General features: G+C 38.5%; 2 protein-coding genes across 40 annotated transcripts in view; one reads left to right on the top strand and one right to left on the bottom strand.

Annotated features, from left to right (window-relative positions):
- The window catches only part of Dcp1b (decapping mRNA 1B), an 86,047-nt gene extending 82,371 nt beyond the window's left edge, over nucleotides 1-3,676 (bottom strand). For 3 of the 5 annotated variants that reach the window (XR_015439697.1, XR_002391465.2, XM_087182632.1), the window contains exon 1: nucleotides 3,383-3,676. Coding sequence is in view for 3 of the 5 variants with exons in the window: in XM_087182632.1 (XP_087038758.1) it covers nucleotides 3,383-3,532 (150 nt within the window). In the remaining 2 variants the exon portion in view is untranslated. The remainder of the gene's footprint in view (nucleotides 1-3,382) is intronic. The other 2 variants (XM_021249774.2, XM_004837611.4) reach the window with 2 other exon arrangements.
- Cacna1c (calcium voltage-gated channel subunit alpha1 C) overlaps nucleotides 1-21,467 on the top strand; it is a 733,897-nt gene that overhangs the window by 24,181 nt on the left and 688,249 nt on the right. For 2 of the 35 annotated variants that reach the window (XM_087182572.1, XM_087182570.1), the window contains exon 2: nucleotides 13,132-13,225. The exons of the other annotated variants lie outside the window; for them this stretch is intronic. The gene's annotated coding sequence lies outside the window, so the exon portion shown is untranslated. The remainder of the gene's footprint in view (nucleotides 1-13,131; nucleotides 13,226-21,467) is intronic. 35 annotated transcript variants of the gene reach the window in all.

Genomic DNA, 21,467 nt, shown 5'->3' with positions numbered 1-21,467 from the left:
TTCTATAACTACAATATGGTTCTAGAGCTGGGTTCTTGCCAGATCACACTGGGCTATTTATTGTTCTGAATCTCAATTTCTCCACCGAAGAGAAAACTGGTCTATTCTGCTCAGGTCTTTTAACAAAAAAACCCCATACTTTAAGAGCTCTATGATACCTGGAAAAAGAGGTCTTTGGAAATATAAATTTCTGGTTTATTATTGCTGAGCCAGCTCAAGTTCATGCCTTTTCCTGATCCTTCCAGTTATCCAAGAGCAATCAGATTTTTTTTTCCCTTTTACTGTATAAAGTCCAGGGTTGGGAGTATGGGGAATAGTTAAAACAGGATTTTATTAGAACTTCCTTGGATCTTCCAAGTGTGGAGAAACCCTAAGTATTAATTTATAGCCCTGAGTGGGTTTAAATTTTAAAAGTACAATTTAATGATATATACACTATTATAAAATCTAAGTATGAATTCAGCTCAAAATTCAAATTTAAAAATAACAAAATGGAATACAATGCTGTTTTGTAAATTATCGAGGCTCAGTACACTGACACTTTTAAAACAGCTCAAAGCAATCTCAATTTTACTGATTATTCTAAGTTAAAATAATGAAAAAGTAGGTCCAATTTATCTTTCCAAATCTGTCTCCTCCATCATTCATGTGGCATCAGTCACCTCTGAAGTGTTCAACAGTATCTAATGCCTGAGCATTATCCAAAGGTTTTGGTGTGTTACATTTCTAAAAACTCTCGAGTTATTTTGATGCACAGAAAACTTAGAAAACCATTAGCTGGAAATACGGGGCACTAGTCATTTTAAGAAAATTTCTCAAAGTTAGCATTTTGGACATTTTAGAGGAGACAAATCTTTGATGTAGGATGCATAACAATGCGTATACTTTGTATGATGTTTAGCTTTATCCCTGGCCTGTAACCTGCAGATGCTAGCAACACCCTCTCTCAGTGACAAGAAAAAGTCTTCCGATACTGCCAAATGTCATCTACTGGCAAAAATCAACTCCAGCTGAGAGCCACTGCTCTAAGGACTAAAAAAAAAAGGCGGGGGGGGATAATACAAGGGATTATAGTTTTCAATTCACACAGGTATTGTTGGGGAGCCATCTCTCCAGGCAATGGAAAAATAGGCCTAGCCCTAAAATTTCCCATTCCACAATAATTCCTTTTCCTATTTATTTATTGGATGCTGAGGATTGAACTCAGGGCCTTGTGCATGCTAAACACGCATTCTTATCAACGAACTCCATCCTCAGCCTCACCATCCTTTTTTAAATCAGCTAATTTTCAATTGATCGTCACTCCTGATTTCTCCTATAAGTTCCTGGTGTCATTTATGTATTTCAGGGTAGTAAGAATTCCCATCTGCCTTCCTGCAAACTTCCTTTCTCCTCCATTCTTGATGTTCTGTATACCTTTATTAGGTTTATATTCTAAAGGCTCCCGGGTCAGAGACCTGAGTGATGGCATTCGGAGACAGTTGTGACAATTTACTTGCCCCCAGCAAGTACTCTGTAGTTGAACTAGGTCTCTTTTTTTTGCCTGGCTACCACAGCCTTGAAGATTAGTATTTGAAAGAATGACCTTTTACTGAATGAATTATGCCTGTCTGAAGGCAACAAGTCCAGGAAACAGGAAAACATAACTCCTGTAAATAATGCATGGTGACAGTTCTGCCTCTGGACGAGGCTTTTGTTAATGGGCTTCACTGGGCACCTAATAAAGCTCTGCAATGATTTTAAAAGGTCTCTATCACACAGATCAAAGGCCTTTAGGAAACAACATTAAAGAGAAATGTTCTACCAAATAGGTTAGCAATTTATCAGGATTCTCCAGACTAAGCCTAGCACCAAGTCAGCTTAGAATACTAACAATACATCCCTGGTCTTTATTACAAAATTATGCTATACCTTTGGCAGCAGTCTATAGAGCAGTAAAACAGCCACATGTAGGAGATATATATATATATATATATATATATATATATATATATATATTCATCGTGGAGGATATTATCCACTATATTGCTCAATGTCATTTATATGAATACCCAGGTGACAAATTCCCCTGCTAACTGGCGGGAAATAGCTTCTCCCAATCAAATGATTCGTTTTCTACTACAAGTGATGAGAGTGTTGAGAGCTCCATGTTTTCCTTTTGGGTTTGGCAACTAGGACTTTGTCACACATCCTCTCTCATTTTGGGTGATACATATATATATATATATTTTTTTTATCTGCCTTTTGGTTTTGTACTTTTGTGGTACTGGGGATAAAACCCAGGGCCTGAGACAGGCTAAGGAAGTGCTTTACCACAAAGCTACCTACCCAACCCTTTACAGCGTTTTCATTTTTGCATCAATGATTTTCAAGTATTTACTAACCACCTGCTGAAGAAGAGATAAGTGGACTTGCTTATCAATATGGGCATTAAAAAATGAATTTGCTAAATTTCCTTAAATTGTGATATTTGTTCCTGATTTGAAAAACTCATCAGAAATTCATCTGAAATCATTTCAAGTTAAGTTCTAAATTATTTAATAATGGATGATTACATAACAGACAGATGAGTTATCACTTGGTACAAAACAACTATGAAGAAAGAGAAAACAATTACATGTCCCTACATTCAAGGAGATGGTTTACAGAATTACATCGGGCAATTCCTGCATCTGGACTCCCCAAGAGTTTCATACTACCACATTCTACTTGTGAAAAAAGTTAAATTTCCTTGTGTTAGTATTTACTGGGGCTCAGCTTTGAGAAAAGCACTAGAATAATTCAGCTACCAAATGGTCTCCAGTACCAAAGGCTATAGTGTATTCATCTTCCCTAGAACATCATCTTCCTTTTAAGTGTCAGACCGCCCCACTTTGTTTTTCATTTTGCAGTGTTTGCTCCTCGGTTGGTGTTTTCCCCGAGTACTTCAGATTCTCCCCTTCCATCAAGTTTTGAGCTCTCTTCGCCCCATCTAAAATGGTTGATCCAGAACCAGAATTCTTTTTTTGGTTTCCTAGCCTGTCCCCTCCACCGCTACCGTTTTTACTGCAACGAAACTGCTTTATTTTCCTGGAGCATATCGTCTTCCCGCCTCAGAGCATCAGGTGCTTTCTTTCCTTCAGCTCTCAGGTCCCGTGGCTGACCGCTCTGGTCCCCCACGCGGGGGACCTTCGATATTTAAGTCTTGCCCCTAACTCCAGGTGGATTCTCGGGTCGACCTCCCTCCCCCAAACCCAGGAATCCAATCTGCACAACTTCGGCTTCAGGCCCAGATCCACCGCCATCGTAGGCGTGTCCTCCCTCACCAGCTCTGGGAACCCCGAGTAAGACCCCGTTCCCGCTCCAGCCCGGGTCTGCACTGCTCCGTCGCGTCTGCACGCACCCACTCGTTGGCCCGATGGCCGAAAGTGTACAGAGCCACCTGGCTGGCCACGTCCACGATGCGGTTGATATAGGGGTCGTGGCGCTGCAGGGCGGCTAGGCTGATGTCGCGACCCTTCCCCACCAGGCCGCCAGGCGCCACGGCCGCCATCTTCCTCCCTCCCTCCCGGACCTCTTCACCGGCTTCAGGAAGCCACTTTTAATAGATCGCAGAATGAGCGAGTGGTAGAGCAACGGAAAACCCAGGCAACTACAGCCTGGAGACGCCTTCTGACTCTTATCTGCTCCGCCCTCTCCCCTCGCTGGCCAAGACAAGGCATCACCAGTCGACGTCCGCGTTTCTAGCTCAGGATCGTTGCCACTGGCAACGTCAAGCCCAGGGCGGCCTTCTGAAACCGGTTTTCTTTCTTTTTTCCTCTCTCTAAGCTATTATCTTCTTACATGCGCTTTAGAGCTGTGTGCGCGATAGGATTTCCCCTTGGATGTGTTTGACACCTTGGCATTTATGTTTTTTGGCGCTTCGGTGATCAAACCTATAATAATAAATAAGCTTCGAGCATTAATAACTCTGGGGGGAAAAAACCCCTCTGATTTCTTAATGTGCGGATACCCAGTAGGTCTCAAAGTGTCCCCAACACCCTCCTCGGGGGGGTGGGGGGGTGATACCTTAAGACCCTTTCGGGGGATCTCCAAGGTCAAAACTATTATCATAACAACGCAGACTTACTTGCTTTGTTCACAGTGTTGACTTTTTTGCTTCAGTGGTGTAAAAACAATGGTGCAAATTTCCAATGATGAGTGTCATTATATTGTATACCTAAAATGTACCGATGATTAGAATGAATAATCGATAATGCAAAATAGGAAGAAAAGGTCCAAAGGGGTAGGGGTAGTGGGAGGGGCAGGGAGAAGGAAAGAAGGGAAAGGAAAAATGCTGGGAAATGGAAAAAATGGAAATGAAGTCTTTGCAAATAGGGAAGGGTGGAGGGGATGAAGGGAGAGCTAGGAATGGGGAAAAAATAAGAACCAAGATGCGTCATGTAAAGGTACAATTCCCAATGAGAAATGTAATTGTGTTGTATACCTACAATGTACCAATAAAAGAATTTAACAAAACAAAACGAAACAAAAAAAGCAATGGTAGGTAAAAGCGCTGTGCCTTAGCCTGAACCAGAGCAGGGTATCTACCGAACCAGTGGTCAATGTGTTCCTCACTGTCAGGCAGTCTTAAAAACAATAGGAAGCATGGGTCAAGCACTCTGCTGCATGTCAAAGTGCTGTATTTGTCACCTGGAAAATTCTGTCCTTGAATTGTAAACTGAGTGTGTTTGTTTGTTTTACTTTCATGAAACACTATTTTTACTTGAAAGAAAGACGGGCAAACTATGGTTATCCAGATATGTGACATTTTAAAAAACAATTTGCCTGTCACTTCCAGAAAAATAGGGACAATTATTATTGTTACTGATAATACTTGAATCTTATGGTAGGAATTATCAGTTTAGAAAATATATGCTACTTGATAGCTTCTCAATACTTGAAATATTTTCTGATGAGACCAATGATATTAATGATTGCAGTTTTTTAAAAACATATAAGATAAAGTGACAACATTGGGAAGATCTTCTTAGTTCTGTGACTCAATATTTTCCAAATGACCAAGTGTCTGATGTTACATAATTCTGCATAGGGAAAAGATCCACTCAAGGGCAATATGGACTAATGGGTTTTAGTGTACCAGAATATGAAACGTTGATAGATATGATTCTGGATAGCACCTTGCAACTAATCTTCAAGAAACTGCCACTTGTCAAGGTTTGATGTATTGTCAAAGAAGAGCCACAATTATCTGAAAGGTTATTAAAATATTCATCCCTTTTTTCAACTACATTATCAGTGTAAGGTCAGAATTTCTTCGTATGTGTCAAACAAAACACATGTAATATCAGATTATAGGCATAAACAAAGAAGGGACTTTAGTCGTCTTCTATTAAGCCATGCATTAAAGATATTTGCAAAAATGTAAAACAGTGCTACTTTCTCACTATTTTTTTGTTATAGAAAAATATTTTTCATGAGAATATATTTATATTTACATTTAATAGCTTAAATTATAATTTTAAACAAATAAGTTCTAAATATAGCAAATACTCATGGATGACTATAATTCCCATAAACAAAACTTATTTGCAGGAGTCCTTGATAATTTTTAAGAGTATAAAGGGGTCTTCAGACTAAAAAGCTGAGAACCACTGATGTAAGCCATTTGTTTAGCATTAGCAAATCCTCACCCACATTCATGAACTCTTAACTATTTGATCCTTGATTATCACAGGGCCTGTGTGTCCTCTCAAATCAGTAAATTGCACTGTAACCTTTGAAGTCATGAATTTAATTTTACTGAAATCCGCGAATGGGTCCTCAGTCCTCTTGACCCGAAAGCCAATGGGGGAGAATACAGCAGGGACTTCAAACATTTTTTGACTGGGATTGGAGTTCATTAGCAACTTGACCCAGAACATACATTTATATATTTATAGGTTATTAACTAAAATAAAAGTTTCATGAAACAATAAGTGATGGATGGACAGACAGATATACATATATGCATTTTTTTAAAAAAAATACTTGTTGTGACTCTCTAAATTGATTTTATGAGGAACTAATGAATTGGAACCTACAGTTTGACAAACACAGGACTCCAGCAAGTGAGCAACCATACAAAGCTGACTAAACAGTGTCTTAGTCTGCTAGCTTGTTTCCAGCATCACTGAACTCTCTTTGCTCTTGATCCCATTCTTCTGAAAACAGGGTTAATTCATTGCATGGACAAAAGAGAATTTTGTGTTTAACTTCAGAACTAGTGTGATACTTTCTCTCTTTATTAGTTCTTTTAATTTTGATTACGCAGTATGAACTCACAGATTCTACTTTGCATTTTCCTTACACATACAATGGGAAATTGCTTTCTTTTCTCCAGTTTTTGCCCCTTAAATACCATGATCTATAGACAGCTCATTTTCCTCTTTATTTTTCAGACTTTCTGTCTTTAAAGTGTAAAGAATAAATCCTGACCCCGCCCCCAAACAATAAATTGCTTTGAGCTCAGTAGAGAAGATAGACAATACAGGGGAAAGTATAATATGTTAAATATTCATAAAAAACCAAAAATGCCTTACGGCTTGAGTGCCTTGTCTGACCACAGTCATAAAGCATTTATTGAGAACCTACTGGATGAAATTCATTCATTCATTCTCTAGTGATTTATTGTTGCTTGTTGTTCCTGTAATGAAACAGGGTCATATCATTCCCAGTCCCTGACCTCATAAGGAGCAAGAGGAACATCCCACTAACCTGCTTATTGGTAGATTTACATATATGAACAACATACCAGTATGGTTCCTTTTTTTTTTTTTGTTCTTAGAAGAGTGGGTAATTTTACTGTTATTGCTGTTGTTGTTAGAATTAATGAAGGAAACAACACATTCCCTGTTCGTACCTTCTTTCTGAGCTATTCTTCCCAATTATCCTTTGCCCACTTGTTCTCTTGCCTGGAACGACCCTTTCCCAAAAGACTCACCTCCTGTTTCCTTTTTTCATGCAATTGTCTCTTCTTGTGAATCCTCAGTGGCGCCTTACTGCTATTTTGCTTAACTCACTTTATCTGGAATTAGAGCATTTATTTAATTATTCAATATGTTGCACATATTTTCCCCAAGTCTAAAATATGAGTCACCATAATAGAATTGTTACAGAAAGCCCAGTCTAAAAACAGTTATTGCAATTAAACAAATTTAGCTTTGAATTTCTTGACAGATAAATAGAAAGGGGCAAATAGTAAGTCTCATGTTTTTTATGTGGTTATTTTTATGCCCTTGTAGTCTTCCTAGCACTTGGTCCAATGTGGGCATAATAGATATTCAGTAAATGCTTATTCTATTGAACTAAACCATGAATTAGTACAGTTTACTCATTAACATCAATATTTTCTAAAGAGCTCTTGATTTGTAGAATACTGAAGTCTAAGTTGGGATAAAAGAGCATACAGTAATAAATCCTCATCTTTAAGAGTTTAAAATTTGAGGAGAGAGGAAAAAATAGAAAGGATTTTTGGTTGTGTTTTGTTTTTTTAACTTTCAACTTGGTTTTTAAAATCCTTAAAGATTATAGATCACACTCAAAAGAAATAAGATAAATCATGCCATTATGTCAGCATCGCCATACAGTTTGTCTCCCTGGGCCCACCGAGCTTCATTCTTTCCCTTTTCTTTCTTTTTAAAAAAAATTTTTTTCTAAATGCCCAAAGCTCTGACCTTCTAGGATGACGTCAGACTTCTGTCTACTTTCTACTTGAATAATCTGTGTTTATAGAACCAGTTCATTACCACTTATCCAAATATACTACATTATGGCCTTGATATTAGTAAAAGACCATTTCAAATAGGCAAATTCTTTTTTAATCCATGTCACTTTCATTTCTATTGGCTTTCATGCAGCTGACGTACTTCCACTGTGTTTCCATAATCCTCATCATGATACCTTGAACAAACATTGGTGTCTTTGGGTTTCATGATTATTTTATAATTGTCATTATGAGATTAAATATGTGCTAACACGTGATTTTATAAAGTTGGAAATTGCAATTTAAAATGAGTTTGTAGAGCCGGGGATTTAGCTCAGTGGCTTTGCTGCAAGGACCCGAGTTCAATCCCCGGTACCAAAAATAAATAAATAAATTAATTAATTAAAATGAGTTTGTAGCATGATAAAAATAATGTCTGTGTCTGGAATTTTTATACCGTTGCAATGACTAAAATAAAATTTACCACTTAATCAGTCAAGGTAATTGTAAATGGATTAAGATGTTGAAACTATTTGAAAATAGAGACAGGACTGAAAAATGTTTGGTTTCTATAGCCATGTATGAATGTTTGTATATAAATATAGAACAACTCTTTGTCTTATTAATTTAAAAGTACAAACACACAATTTGCTTCATTACTGTAGCATTCTTTTCTTTGTTATGTAATTAACCTCTGAATTTTGCCTGGGTCCCATAGTAGGATATGTTAGAATGGAAGGGGGAAGAGGGGTTTCCAGGATATCCTTGAGAGCTTGTGATTCTATCATGACTTAAGCAGCTTCTGATGCTCTGTTTGTGCCATCTGTATCAGTTGCCCTTTTGGCTAGGAGTTTTATTCCAAAAGATGATGGAAGAAGTAAGGAATGAACTCTCTCTCCCAATGGAGAGAAGCATTTAAAGTAGTGTGTTATCAGTTGTTTTGAATGCATGGTTTGTTTGTTTGTTTGTTTTAAACAGCAGAGCACAGTAGAAAGGGAAAGTAGTTTAACTTCTTTCTACCTGTGTGACTTTCAACTAGTGACCTCACCTGAACTTTGGGGATTGTAATATCTGCCCTGCCAATTTCACAAGGTAAATGAGATCAAGTGAGAAAATATCCCTGAAAAAGCTGCAATCTGTAAACTGTTCTGCAAATGAAAAAGCTATTATTAGCAGTAGTCATTACTATCATCAGCATCATTATTAGCTTCATTATTACTTCTTTTTAAAAGCAGTCTGTTGAGATAAAATTCATATATGTTACTATTATTTTTCATAGACTGTCAGAAGGGATATTTCTTTTTTTTAAATTTAAAAATTTTATTGGTGCATGTTTGCATTTCGTTCAGGGTATAGTTACCTTAGGGTGTGGTTACATGTGCATACTACAGGTTGTTTCTTCTTTCTTTTAATCCCTTCCCCTTCTCTCCCCCTCCCTCCCTCCTCTGGTTCCCCATCCCACTTTTCATTCTTGCTGATATTACTAATCTTAGCTCATGTTATGGGATATAATGTTTACATTAATTAAGTTATTAGGTTCCTGACATGGCATGTCTTTATTCTACTTATTTCCCTTTCCCCTTCTCCTCACCTCTTATCCTTGTTCCCTTGGTCCATTTCCCTATTGCAAGATATCCATCCCCTTTTCCCCTTTTACTCATACTTTATCATTTGCTTTGTTTGTACTTTGCCTTACTCAAATGAGAGGTATCATATGGTATTTAAACTTGTGTGTCTGGTTTATTTCACTCAACATTGTATTTTCCAAGTACATCCATTTTCCTACAAAGGTGTCAAATTAATCATTCTTTAGAGCCAAGTAGTTTTCCTTTATATATAGATATCACATTTTGTTTATCCAATCATCTCTTGATGGGTGTACAGGTTGCTTCCAGGATTTAACTATTATGAATTGTGCTGCTATAAACATTGATATGCGTGTATCATTGTAGTATGACAACTTGAGCTCTTTGGGGAAGATGTCTAGAAGGGGGATAGCTGAGTCATATGGAATTTCTAACTTCAGTTCTTTTAGAAATCTCCATATTGATTTCCATAATGGTTGTACTAGTTTACATTCTCACCAACAATAAAAGAATGTTTCTTTTTCACTACATCCATGGCAGCATTTGTTATTGTTTGATTTCCTAATGATAGTGGTTATGGCTTGTGTCCTCCCAAAGCCTCATGTAATCATGGGTGGGGCTTTTCAGAGGTGGCTGGATCTAGAGTATGTGATGCTGGGACTGATTCATGGTGCAATGCTAGAATTAAGGCTGCCCCACCCTGGGTATGTGTGCTACCCACCCTAAGGGTGGATAGCCTGGATAAAATATAAGGTACAGAAAGAAGGTCTTTGCTTGTCACTTATTGCTTGCTGCTTACTGCCCTTCTGTCTTTTGCCTTCTGCCTGTCATGAACTGTTTCTCCTCTGCAATGCCCCTCTCCTATGTCACTTTGCCTTGGAGCCAGCAAATTTTGAACTGAAACCTTTACAAACTGTGAGCTACAATAAACCTTTCCTCCTTTAACTTTCAATGTTGGGTATTTTTCTCAGCAATGAGAAAAGTAACTAAGACAATAGCCATTGTTTCCAGAGTAAGATGGAAAGAGCATTATTTTAATTTGCATTTCTTTAATGGCCACAGATGTTGAATATTTTTTCATATATTTGTTGATCATTTGTACTTCTTACTCTGTGAAGTAGCTGTTCATTTCTCTTATCCATTTCTTGACTGGGCCTTTAATTTTAATTTAGCCAGTTTAATGTTTTTAGTTCTTTGTATATTCTAGATATTAGTTCTCTGAGCAGTAGCTGGCAGAAATTTTCTCTCTTTCTATAGGTTGTCTCTTTACTCTGCTGACTGATGCTTTTGCTGTACAGAATCTTTTTAGTCTGATATAATCCCATTTGTTGATTCTTGCTGTTATTTCTTGTGCAATTGAGGTTCTGTTTAGAAAATCCTTTCCTACATCTATGTCTTTAAGTGTTTCACCTATTTTATCATCCAGTAGATGTAATGTTTCTGTCTTAATGTTTAGATCTCTGATACATTTTGATTTTAATTTAGTACATGGTGAGAGATAAGGGTCTGGTTTTAACCTTCCACAAACAGATAACCAATTTTCCTGGCATCACTTGTTGAATAGACTATCTTTCCTCCAACATATGCTTTTGGCTCCTTTGTCAAAGATCAAATAGTTGCATGTGTCTGGGAAAGTTTCTGTATCCTCAGTTCTGTTCCATTAATCAACATATCTGTTTTTGTGCCAGTACCATGCTGCTTTTATGACTGTTGCTTTGTCGGACAGTTTGAAATGCAATATTGCTATGCCTCTTGCTTTTCTCTTGTTGCCCCAAATTGCTTTTGCTATTCTGGGTCTCTTCTGGAGACCATATGAATTTTAAGGTTGTTTTCTATAGATCTGTAAAGCATGCTGTTGGTATTTTGATTGGGACTGTATTAAATCTGTGAAACAGTTTTGGGAGTATGACCATTTTGACAATGTTTTCCTGCCTATTCAGGAGCAGTGGACATTTTTCCATTTTCTTATGTCCTCTTCAGTCTCCTTTTTCAGAGTACTGTAGTTCTCTTCAATTTCCTTGGTTAGGTTAGTTCCTAAGTATTTCGTTTTTCTTGAAACTACTGTGAATGGTGTTGGTTTCCTAATTTTCTTCTTGTCCAGTTCATTATTGAGGTACACAAATGCTAACAATTTTTGTGTGTTGACTTGTATCCTGCTATGTTGCTGAATTTGGTTATTAATTCTAAAACTTTTTTGGTAGGGTTCTTTGGGTCTTCTATGTAGAATATCATGTTATGTGCAAATAATAATAATAATTTGAATTCTTTTCCTATATGTATCCTTTTTATTTCTTTCTCTTGGCTTATTTCTCTGGCTAATGTTTCAAGTACTATGTTAAGTAGAAGAGGTGATAGTGGACATCCTTGTCTTGTTCCTGATTTTAGGGGGAGTCACCTTTAGTTTTACCCCTTTTAGTATGATGCTGGCAATTTGTTTGTCATAAATAACATTTATTATCTTCAGGTATGGTTCTTCTATACCTGTTTTATCAGAAGGGATATTTCCAGTCCAATTTTTCAGCCAGTACTCAAGTTATCTCAACAAAATTCTTCATAAGTGACACTGATTCCCAGGGCAGCTTATTCCTAATGTTTTTATAAGATGCTGGATACCAGTTAGAACATATTTATCAGAAACTCCACTGATGAAGAAATAAGATAGGAGTCAGAGCTCTGTGTGCCATGAGGTTGTACAAGGGAGTTGAGTTTTGAAACATTAATTTGGGAGTTAGAGCAGAATGAGAAAGCATGGATGTGGAGTGAAAATTGGGGTACACGAGAAAGGCCTCAGCTAGTGTAGCAGGTAGCCTGTAAAAAGGGTCAGAACTTTTCTAGTTGGGCCTAGCATCTCTCTAAACTAGGCATCTCTGTTAACCTGACCTGGAGAAGGGCTGGAGTAATTGGAAGTCTTTAAGAAAAATTAGATATGCACATTCTCTTTTGTTGTCTTTGCCTCTCTCTGTCAGTCCTATAAGATCTATTAGTTTTACTGATAGAGATCAGAGGACGGGCCTAGAACATCTTTTGACTTGGTTTCTAATACCTAGAATACCCAAGACCCAAGGAAGTGCCCTTAATTCCACACAAAATGATAATTACCTCAAAATACAAAGAATAATGGTGGTAACTAACATCCACGGGTCTCTCGGTCAAAGTAATCAGTCACTTGATTACTAAAATGGAGGAAAAGATATTAAAGGGTGAATTGAGGCTGCAGAAGGCAGATCTCTCTGTTTTATTCTTGGCATACCATGGAGGGGACAATGGAAGGTGTGCAGAGGTGGTCTTCTATGCTTCTGAAAGCACATAGGTCATATCACTGAGGGTAATGTTATTGATGTGGCTGATTTCACTTACAGAAATCTTGTCCTCAGATGGGGGAAGTATTGGGAGTTGTCACTGGTATTATCCTCATATTAATTAGATGGATGCTATTTGACTCATCATTATAGTACTCAGATCACATAGGGATGGGCTAAAAGACTATTTGATTTGAGCAAATCACCTGCAGTTGTGAATATGCCCTTTCTCTTCTCTGTGGAATAAAGGATTGAATTAGAAGGGTCCTTCCTAGCCCCAAAGCCTGTGTACCCTATACAACCATTTCTGTTCGTATCAAATGCATAGCAAATCTTTACAAACATGTAGATAAGTCCAGAAACAATGCTGAACGATTTGTTCAAAGAAATATCCTACAATGAAATTAGGTCCAAACAGCAGCCCATTAAGGACTTTTAAATGTGTTATCAAAACCAAGGGTTAAATACTTTGATAAAAAAAAGCTTTCTGTCTTTAATTTGTTGTGTTCCCTTGTTCTCCAAGGAAAGCAATTACTACTGGAAGGAAGAAATATTTTCCATTGCCATGCTCTGGGCAGTATGAGGTGACTGGCTCTCTCAGTGGATTTTTAATTCAGGTGAGAGCACATTTCAAATGGTCTATGAAATGGCAGTCTATAATAAGCAGTTAAAAAGAGTGTCAGAGACTCTTGGGTGGAATGCATTTGAAGAAATTTGTTGCCACAGTCTAATATGCTATATATTCACATTGTGATTCTAAACTTATGTATGAATCCTCAAAGAAATTGAACTGCAAAATGTTGTGCTGAACCAAACTTCAGTACAAAGTGAGAGGTTTTGGAAAATTACTTGGTTTGGTTAGAATCTAGGACTCCAATAGAGGGAATTCTGGGGCTGAAAGGATAAGAGGAAGATATAGAATTTGGCTGCTATGGTGCAGAGAGTTAGTTGAGAATATTTCCCTGCCTGGTCCCACAGGCCTATCATAAATAGTCTACAGTAGATTGTCTGCCTGCAGGTCAAATCTGGCCCTTTGCCTGTTTTGTAAATAAAGTTTTATTGGAACACAGTTGTGCTCATGTTTGTTTTTACCTTATAGCAATACAATTGAATACTTAGAGCAGAAACCATATGATCGGCAAACATAAAATATTTACCATCCAATCCTTTACAGTAAAAGTTTGCTGGTCTTTTGTTAATACTGAGTTATGCTGAGAGCCCTCTACATGCTCAGTAGGCATCTAGACTGTGCATACTGTAAAGATAGATTGGAAGAGGTGACAAAATATGAAGCCTAATTTCTATCCTTAGGAAATTAAAAATCTAATTGAGGAGGCAAAGACTAGCATACATAAAAAAATGAACAATAAAAGAAAATATATAATCAGAGGTTTAATGTGATTTACATTCAGTACCAGAATTTGGAGAAGGGAGGAGGGTCAGGGAGGCCATAGTAGTTGGGGAAGGCAATACTTAATATGATAAAGTTCCAGAACACAACAAGAGCATGGTCCTCCTGGAGATCACTGAAATTGGATTCAACTTGTGTTTCTATGCAAGTGTCATTTAAGCCACTGATATTTTTCATCTTGTGCTTAGGGGATACTTTAATGACCAGAAGTATTTCTGAATAATTTTAGGTGACTGATTTTTCTGGGATTTGGGATTCCTTCAAGCTCCCTAAACCACAGAGAATTTAATCTAGTCCTAATGGCATAATGTCTTTTGTATTTGGAGAGAATATAACATAGTGATGGAGAGCATTGGCTTTGGACTCAAAGAGATCCCAGCCTCAATCTTGACTCAGTCTCCTCTGATCTGTGAAACCTTAAGGGAGTGCTTTGAAGAACTGCAGGCCTCAGTTTCTTTACCTATGAAGTTAAAACAGTAATCATGTCTCCCTCTTGGTTTATTGTGAGAACTAAATAATATAATGCCTGGGAAGTATTTGAAATATAAATTGTCTAGTACAAAGATAGGTCTCCACAAATGCTTAATCACTGACCATTGCTCCTCATAACAGGAATATTTATATCCTGGACAAGAGTATCAGACTTACAGAACAAAAATTAGTACTTTATTTGTATAGCAACAAAATACACTAATGTAAAGTACAGAATTATTGCTCTCTGGTTTTGAGTTTTCTAATGGCCATGATTTTTAATTTCCATTATTATCACCATTGCCAGGCCCCAAGTATATTTCTGTGATGTCCTCGGACATCTTGGGACAAAGAGCACTGTACAAAAAGTGCAAATACAGACCTATACTCTGAAGTTGCTGCAGGTGTTTTCAGGACCTGCAATGAATGTTGGAGTAAAGACTGGTTGGCAGTGGCCCTAGACTTTGGGTTGGGAAACAGGCTCTGTAGTTTTTCCTTCATCTGTGTGGTTATGGGAGAAATCATGCAGAGACCAGACCAGTTCTTCTTATCTGTAATAAGGAGATAATAACATTTATTTCTGTGACTGTTGTGAGTATTGCTGAAAGAGCTCTTTGAAACACTTTAAGTGTTTTGATATAATCATAAAATATGAGGCTTTAAAAGCAGTATCTGAGAGTCCAAAGAGGATTCTGCTTTCTCTGTGGATAATGTCTAATGCTAGTGTTGTTTTCTATTTTTCCTTGAGGTAATTTGAAAATTAAAGGGCAGGGTGTTCTCCACATTTCCTGTTGATAATAACAGCCCTTCTCCAGTGCTTTGACCTTCACTGCTGTTATGGAGACTTCTAGGAGCAGTGACCATGACTCCAGCCAACGGGGCTCATGTCACTTATAGGGTTGCTGCCTCTCAGAGCCTCTGGCCTTAATACATTTATTAAGAACCCCAAACACTGAAACCATTGTTTGGTTTCATTTGCTTTTATTAAGAATAACATGGACTTACAAAAGAAAACAAGAAACTATCAGAAAAACAAACATCCTTTAAAAACCTAAATGAATCATATTTAGTATAAACTAGGAGAGGTCTTCTAATATGGCAACTCATGTCTCCCCACTTCCCTATGAAGTAGGTAGCAAATGTCAGTGTATTTATTTGTCACATACCGCTACATTTAATCATTTATTCACCAACACTTACTTATTGAGCTCTTATAGTAGAACAGGCACTGGCAATTCTTCAGCGGACAGGGCAGAGCATTCCCTGACCTCCTTGGAAATTAAAGTCTCCCTGGGAAAACTGACATATGAACAGTTGATTGCAATACAGTGGGCTGAGTACTACAGGAATTGTTAGGGGTTCTCTGAGAGAATGGCAGAGGCAAAAAGAGGCTCCAGTTTTTCTCACTGAATTACCAAAAATAACAAATGAAGACACTGTATACCCTGTCTTTGTGCCCGAGGCAAAGGGGAATGGCCCTAAGAGTCAAAGGCTGGTCCTGGTTGTTCTTGGATGTGTCTGTTTTTTTGGTGGTTTGGACTTTAGTATTTACAGGGGCTAGACACTTGTCTGAGTCAAGTCATAGGTATCATCCCAAAGCTACCTAGTCCCCACTGGCAATGGAGCAATTCCGACTAGGCAAGATACTCCCAAGCACCTGGAATTCCTGCTGTGGGACTTCTGGTTTCTTGGCCCATGCACTCACCCATGTGAAGAGTATGTACTCCATCCACCAGAGGTTTCACCTGCTTAACCTTCGGTTTCCCCACCTTGAAATTTCCTTTCCAGGAGAACAGATTGAATTCCTTACTTCTTCACGCTTGTCACTCTGAGACTGGAAGAGAACAGATCAATCAGTCAAAGGGCTAGTTGGCCAATTCGTGGGCTCTCTTGTCCCCTCTGTCCCCTGGCCCAGACCTGAAGATCATTCTCAAAGTGGACTGACAAGGTGTATCTATCAAGATAAATACATTTTGCCTTACTCTTCCCAAAGAGCTATACAATTTTGTTTCCCTTCTGCAGCTCACAAAACAAGATAGTCTTAGTTTATTACAGCATCGAGCTCTCTAATGGAGGCTGAAAAATTCAGGGAAAGGCTGGATGAAGCCCATTTGGAGATTCCAGTAGCCTCTTCTTCGCCTGGCCTGAGATTGGAGTAAGGGAGGAAGAGTGATGATTCCTACACGTTCAAGCTAGAATTATGGCCAAGATAAGAGGTTTCAGCCACCGTTTTGTACAAAAGAAACTGAAGCCTAGAGAAGTGGCTTTTGGATGATCACCTCAGTTTAGAGAACACCTAGAGCTAAGGTTCTTAGCCCTGGCCACACATTAGAATGGCTAGAAGGAATTCTAAAAGAAGCACCAGTGATCTGGGCTTGCACGAGTCTATCATACACTGAGGTTGGATCCAGCTAAGCTTCTTCAGAGTGATTCTAAGTGCAGCCACTGGACAGTATGCTTGGCAGCCTCTGTGCCAACAACAAGCTTCCTGGGCTCCAACCTGGCTTAGCTGATACCGGAACTTAGGCAACTCCCATGTCTGCACAAACCTCCATTTCTTTCTCTGTCAGATGAGGTTACTAATAAGCCTTGCTTTGTAGGATGGTTACTTTTTCCCTTAAATTCTTTTATTGATACATTTTAGGTATACAATACATTTACATTTCTCATTGGGAACTTGTACCTTTACGTGATGCATCTTGGTTCTTATTTTTTCCCCATTCCCTGCCCTTCCTTCACCCCCTCCACCCTTCCCTATTTACAAAGATTTTGTTTCCATTTTTTCCATTTCTCATAATTTTTCCTTTCCCTTCTTTTCTTTCCCATACCCCTCCCACTTTCCATACCCCTTTGGAACTTTTCTTCTTATTTTGCATTATCGATCATTCATTCTAATCATTGGTACATTTTAGGTGTACAATATAATGACATTCATCATTGGAAATTTGCACCTTTCCATAATCTCTCTTGGTTCTTATTTTTCCCCCTTCCCCTGCCCTCCCTTCAACCCCTCCATCCCTCCCTATTTACAAAGACTTTGTTTCCATTTTTTCATTTTCTCATATTAATCCCATTCTCTTCTATCCTTTCCCCTAGCCCTCCCACTTCCTTCCCCTTTGTCCCTTTTCTTCCTAGTTCACATTACCTATTATACATTTAGTCCTTATTTACACTTTCAGTTTCTCACACCAGAGAAACTATTCGGTATTTATTCATGTGTGTCCTATTTATTTCACTTAAGAGTATCGCCTCAATGTGCATCCACTTAGCTATAAATGTCTCTAATTTCTCATTTTTTATGGCTGAGTAGTACTCCATTTTATAAAAAAACCACATTTTCTTTATCCAGTCTCCAGTTGATGGGCACTTGGGCTGTTTCCAAGTTTTAGCTATCACAAACTGTGCTGCTATGAACATGGGCGCACATATATCACTGTGGTATGATTCTTTTAATTCTTTGGGGAAGATACCCAGCAGGGGAATAGCTGGGTGAAATGGGACCTGTAGTCCTAGTTCTTTGAAGAATCTCCATACTGATTTCCACAGTGGTTGCACCAGTCTACACTTCCACCAGCAGTGGAGCAGGGTTCCTCTTTCCCGACAGCCCGGGTAGCATTTGTTATTGGTTGATTTCATGATAGCAGCCATTCTTTCTGGGGTGAGGAGGAATCTCAGCATTGTTTTCATTTGCATCTCTCCAATGACCAGTGAGGTTGAACATTTTTTCATGTATTTATTTGCCATTTCTACTTCTTTGTGTGAGAAATGTCTGTTCATTTCAGATGCCCATTTTTGGACTGGCTCTTTAAATTTGGGAGGTCTGATCTTTTTTAAGTTCTTTATAGATTCCAGATAGTAGACCTTTGTCTGAGGGAGTGCTGGTGAAGATTTTTTCCCACATGGTGGGTTGTCTCTTCACACTGTTGGTGGTTTCTCTTGCTGTGCAGAAGATTTTTAGTAAGAAGAGATCCCACTTGTTGATTGTTTGTGCTAGTTCACGGGCAACTGAGGTTTTGTTCATGAAATCTTTTCCTACACCAATATCTTCAAGAGTTCTACCTAACCTCTGTTCCAGCAGGTTCAGCGTTTCTGTTTTATTATTTAGATCTTTAATCCATTTTGATTTTAGTTTAGTGCATGGTGAGAGATATAGGTCTAGTTTTAATCTTTGGCAAGTTGAAACCCATTTTTTCCAGCACCATTTATTAAAAAGACTATCTTTCCTCCAGTGAGGGTGTCTGGCTCCTTTGTCAAAGATGAGATGGCTGAGTGTGTCTGGAGTTGTTTCTGCATCTTCTAATCTGTTCCACTGGTCCTCAGGTCTGTTTCTTTGCCAGTACCATGCTGTTTTTATCACAGCAACTATATCAACTATAGCACTCTGAAAAGAGAGACTGAAGATGATATCAGAAAATGGAAAGACATTCCCTGCTTCTGGGTAGGAAGGATCAACATAGTGAAAATGGCCATACTTCCAATACTGCTATATAGATTCAATGCAATCCCAATTGAGATCCCAGCAGCATACTTCTCGGACCTTAAGAAAACAATCCAAAAATTCGTTTGGAACAAGAAGAGACCCAGAATAGCAAAAGCAATTCTAGGTAACAAAGACATGGCAGGGGTATCACAATCCCCAACTTGAAACTATACTACAAAGCTACTGCGTAGGATTGTTATTGAAGATTAAGAAAACGCAAGTATCTGGGCAGGGTGGTCCATACCTGTAATTCCAGCACTCTGAGAGGCTGAGACAGAAAGATCATAAGTTTGAGCCCAGCCTGGACCACTTAGTGACTTCGTCTTAAAATTTAAAAAGCAGTCTGGGGATGTAACTCAGTGTGGTGGTCCTGGGTGCAACCGCTAGTACCACAAACGGAAGGAGGGGAGGAAGGAAGGAAGGAGGGAGGGAAGGAAGGAAGGAAGGAAGGAAAAGGAAATGGAAGTAAATCATGTGGGACATATCAAGCCCTTAGCAACTACAAACAACTGACGTAATTTGGTAATGGCAGACAGGACTGGACTTCAGGCCTCCTGAGGGTGTGGTTGGGGGAGGACCCAGGCGCTTTCCACCTGATTCCATCACAGCCTATGGCTATCAATTCAGTAGAAAATGAGCCATTCTGTCCTTCAAAAGATTCTTTACTGAGAAAAAGGACACAAGGGCCCAGTGGCACTGTGCCTGCTTTGCAAGTGCAAGGTCCTGAGTTCAATCCCACTACCAAAAAAGAAAAGAAAAGAAAAGAAAAAGGACATGAGTAATCTTGTTTCTTAATTAAAGAAGAGCATTATTTTCCACTGAGACTCCTGAAAGTTCACCATTGTTCAGTGTCTTCTGCTTGATATTATTCATTTCTTTGTTCTTTGATGTGACAAACATTTGTTGAGTGCCTAAAAGATGCCAAAGACTTTCTAAACATAATCAATGCAACAAAAATAAATACAAACCCTGACTTCTAAGTTCTTAAAGGTGAATGAAAGAGATGGGGATGTAGCTCAGTGGTAAAGTACTCGTACAGTGTGCAGTATGCTGTACCTGGGTTCCATCCTCAGCACCAAGAAAAAAAGGTTAACGAAAGACGGATACTAAAGCTATTGTATGATGAGCTCATTATAAGAGTAAGTTTGTTTTATTTATTTATTTTTTATAAGTACAAATTTGCAGTACCTAATTATCATGTTCATCACGGGGAATTTGTACATGTACATGATACATCTTCATTCTTTTTTTTTTGTCCTCATCCTCTCCCTTCCCTCCAACACTCCATCCCTTCCCCATTTGCTCTATTCCCCAAAAGCTCTATTATGATAAGTTTGTTTTAAAGATTATGAATACAGTATCTCATCTTCAAGGCAAGAACAGTGATCAAAACACCATTACAGTTTTGGAATTACTTCGAGTGGCAAGTGCTACTTCACCTCCAGACATTCTGATTTAATAGACATGGAACATGACTTGGGCCTGGAGATTATTTTAAAACTCCTGAATGATTATAAGGTACATTGAAATCTAGGACTACTGATTTAATAGTTTCTCGTTCATGAAGTATACAACTAACTCTGCGACCACAAACTGGAGCTGAATGGTTAGGAGCCTCCTAAGACCTGGTTTGGATTTTGGGAATTTGAAGTTGTTCTCTAGGGAATGGAGAGTACAGTGGAAGACTTTTTCTTAAAATGGGATGTGATGTCTTAAGTTTCAGAATTCTGGCTGTAATGGAGAAAATGGGTAGGGCTGGAGATGGAGTCGTCCACTGGGAAGAAGCAGTGATACACAGGGCTTCACTTAGACTGGGGGAAGGGGTCCTGATGCTATGTATCACCAGGATTCCTAGCATACATGGGACAAAAGTGGAATAAGGGGAACAAGATGCTCTGCTTTTGCTGGTTTTCAGCTTTGAGATTTTATTGTTGCCTTCTTGGTAAACATCTTAGTAGACCTGGTGATTCTTACAAAGTTGGCCACCTCTTCAAGAACTGTCAAGCATTTATGGGTTTCAGAATGACACAGAAATGAATTATCACCCTTAAAAAATAAAAAGATGCAGTCAGCTTTTATAATTTCCCTGTTAATTTTGGTAGTGTAGATCATAAAGCTCCCATACACATTTTTCAAAAGGTAGGGAGAAGAAAGGGTGGTCTGGCCACTTATATTTATCCGATCACTTGGATAATTGCCAATCATCCGCTTAACATTACAATATGAAGATTGTTTCAGTCACTGTGTCTTTTTTCTGTTCTCCTTCCCCCTTATCTAACGCTTCTACTAATCAAAACATTTTTACTGTTATTGGTTCTGTGGTGCTCATATGACTGTGGTGGTGAGATGATTGGGTTCCATTTGCTGTGTGTTCCGTCAAGTTCCGTTGTCAGTGGAGTTCTAATGCCAGACACAGCATTATTAGTGAGGAGGTCGAAGAAGCCAAAGAAGAGCCCAGCTGGAGGCTCACAGTTTGGCTTGCAAGCATAGCACAACA

The sequence above is a fragment of the Heterocephalus glaber genome, unplaced genomic scaffold (genome assembly GCF_053883595.1).
Source record: "Heterocephalus glaber isolate CG9 unplaced genomic scaffold, H.glaber_assembly_v1.0 deba00000281, whole genome shotgun sequence".
NCBI classification, from domain to species: Eukaryota; Metazoa; Chordata; class Mammalia; order Rodentia; family Bathyergidae; genus Heterocephalus; species Heterocephalus glaber.
The sequence above is the reverse complement of the archived record's forward strand: the minus strand, read 5'-3'. Positions and strand labels throughout refer to the sequence as shown.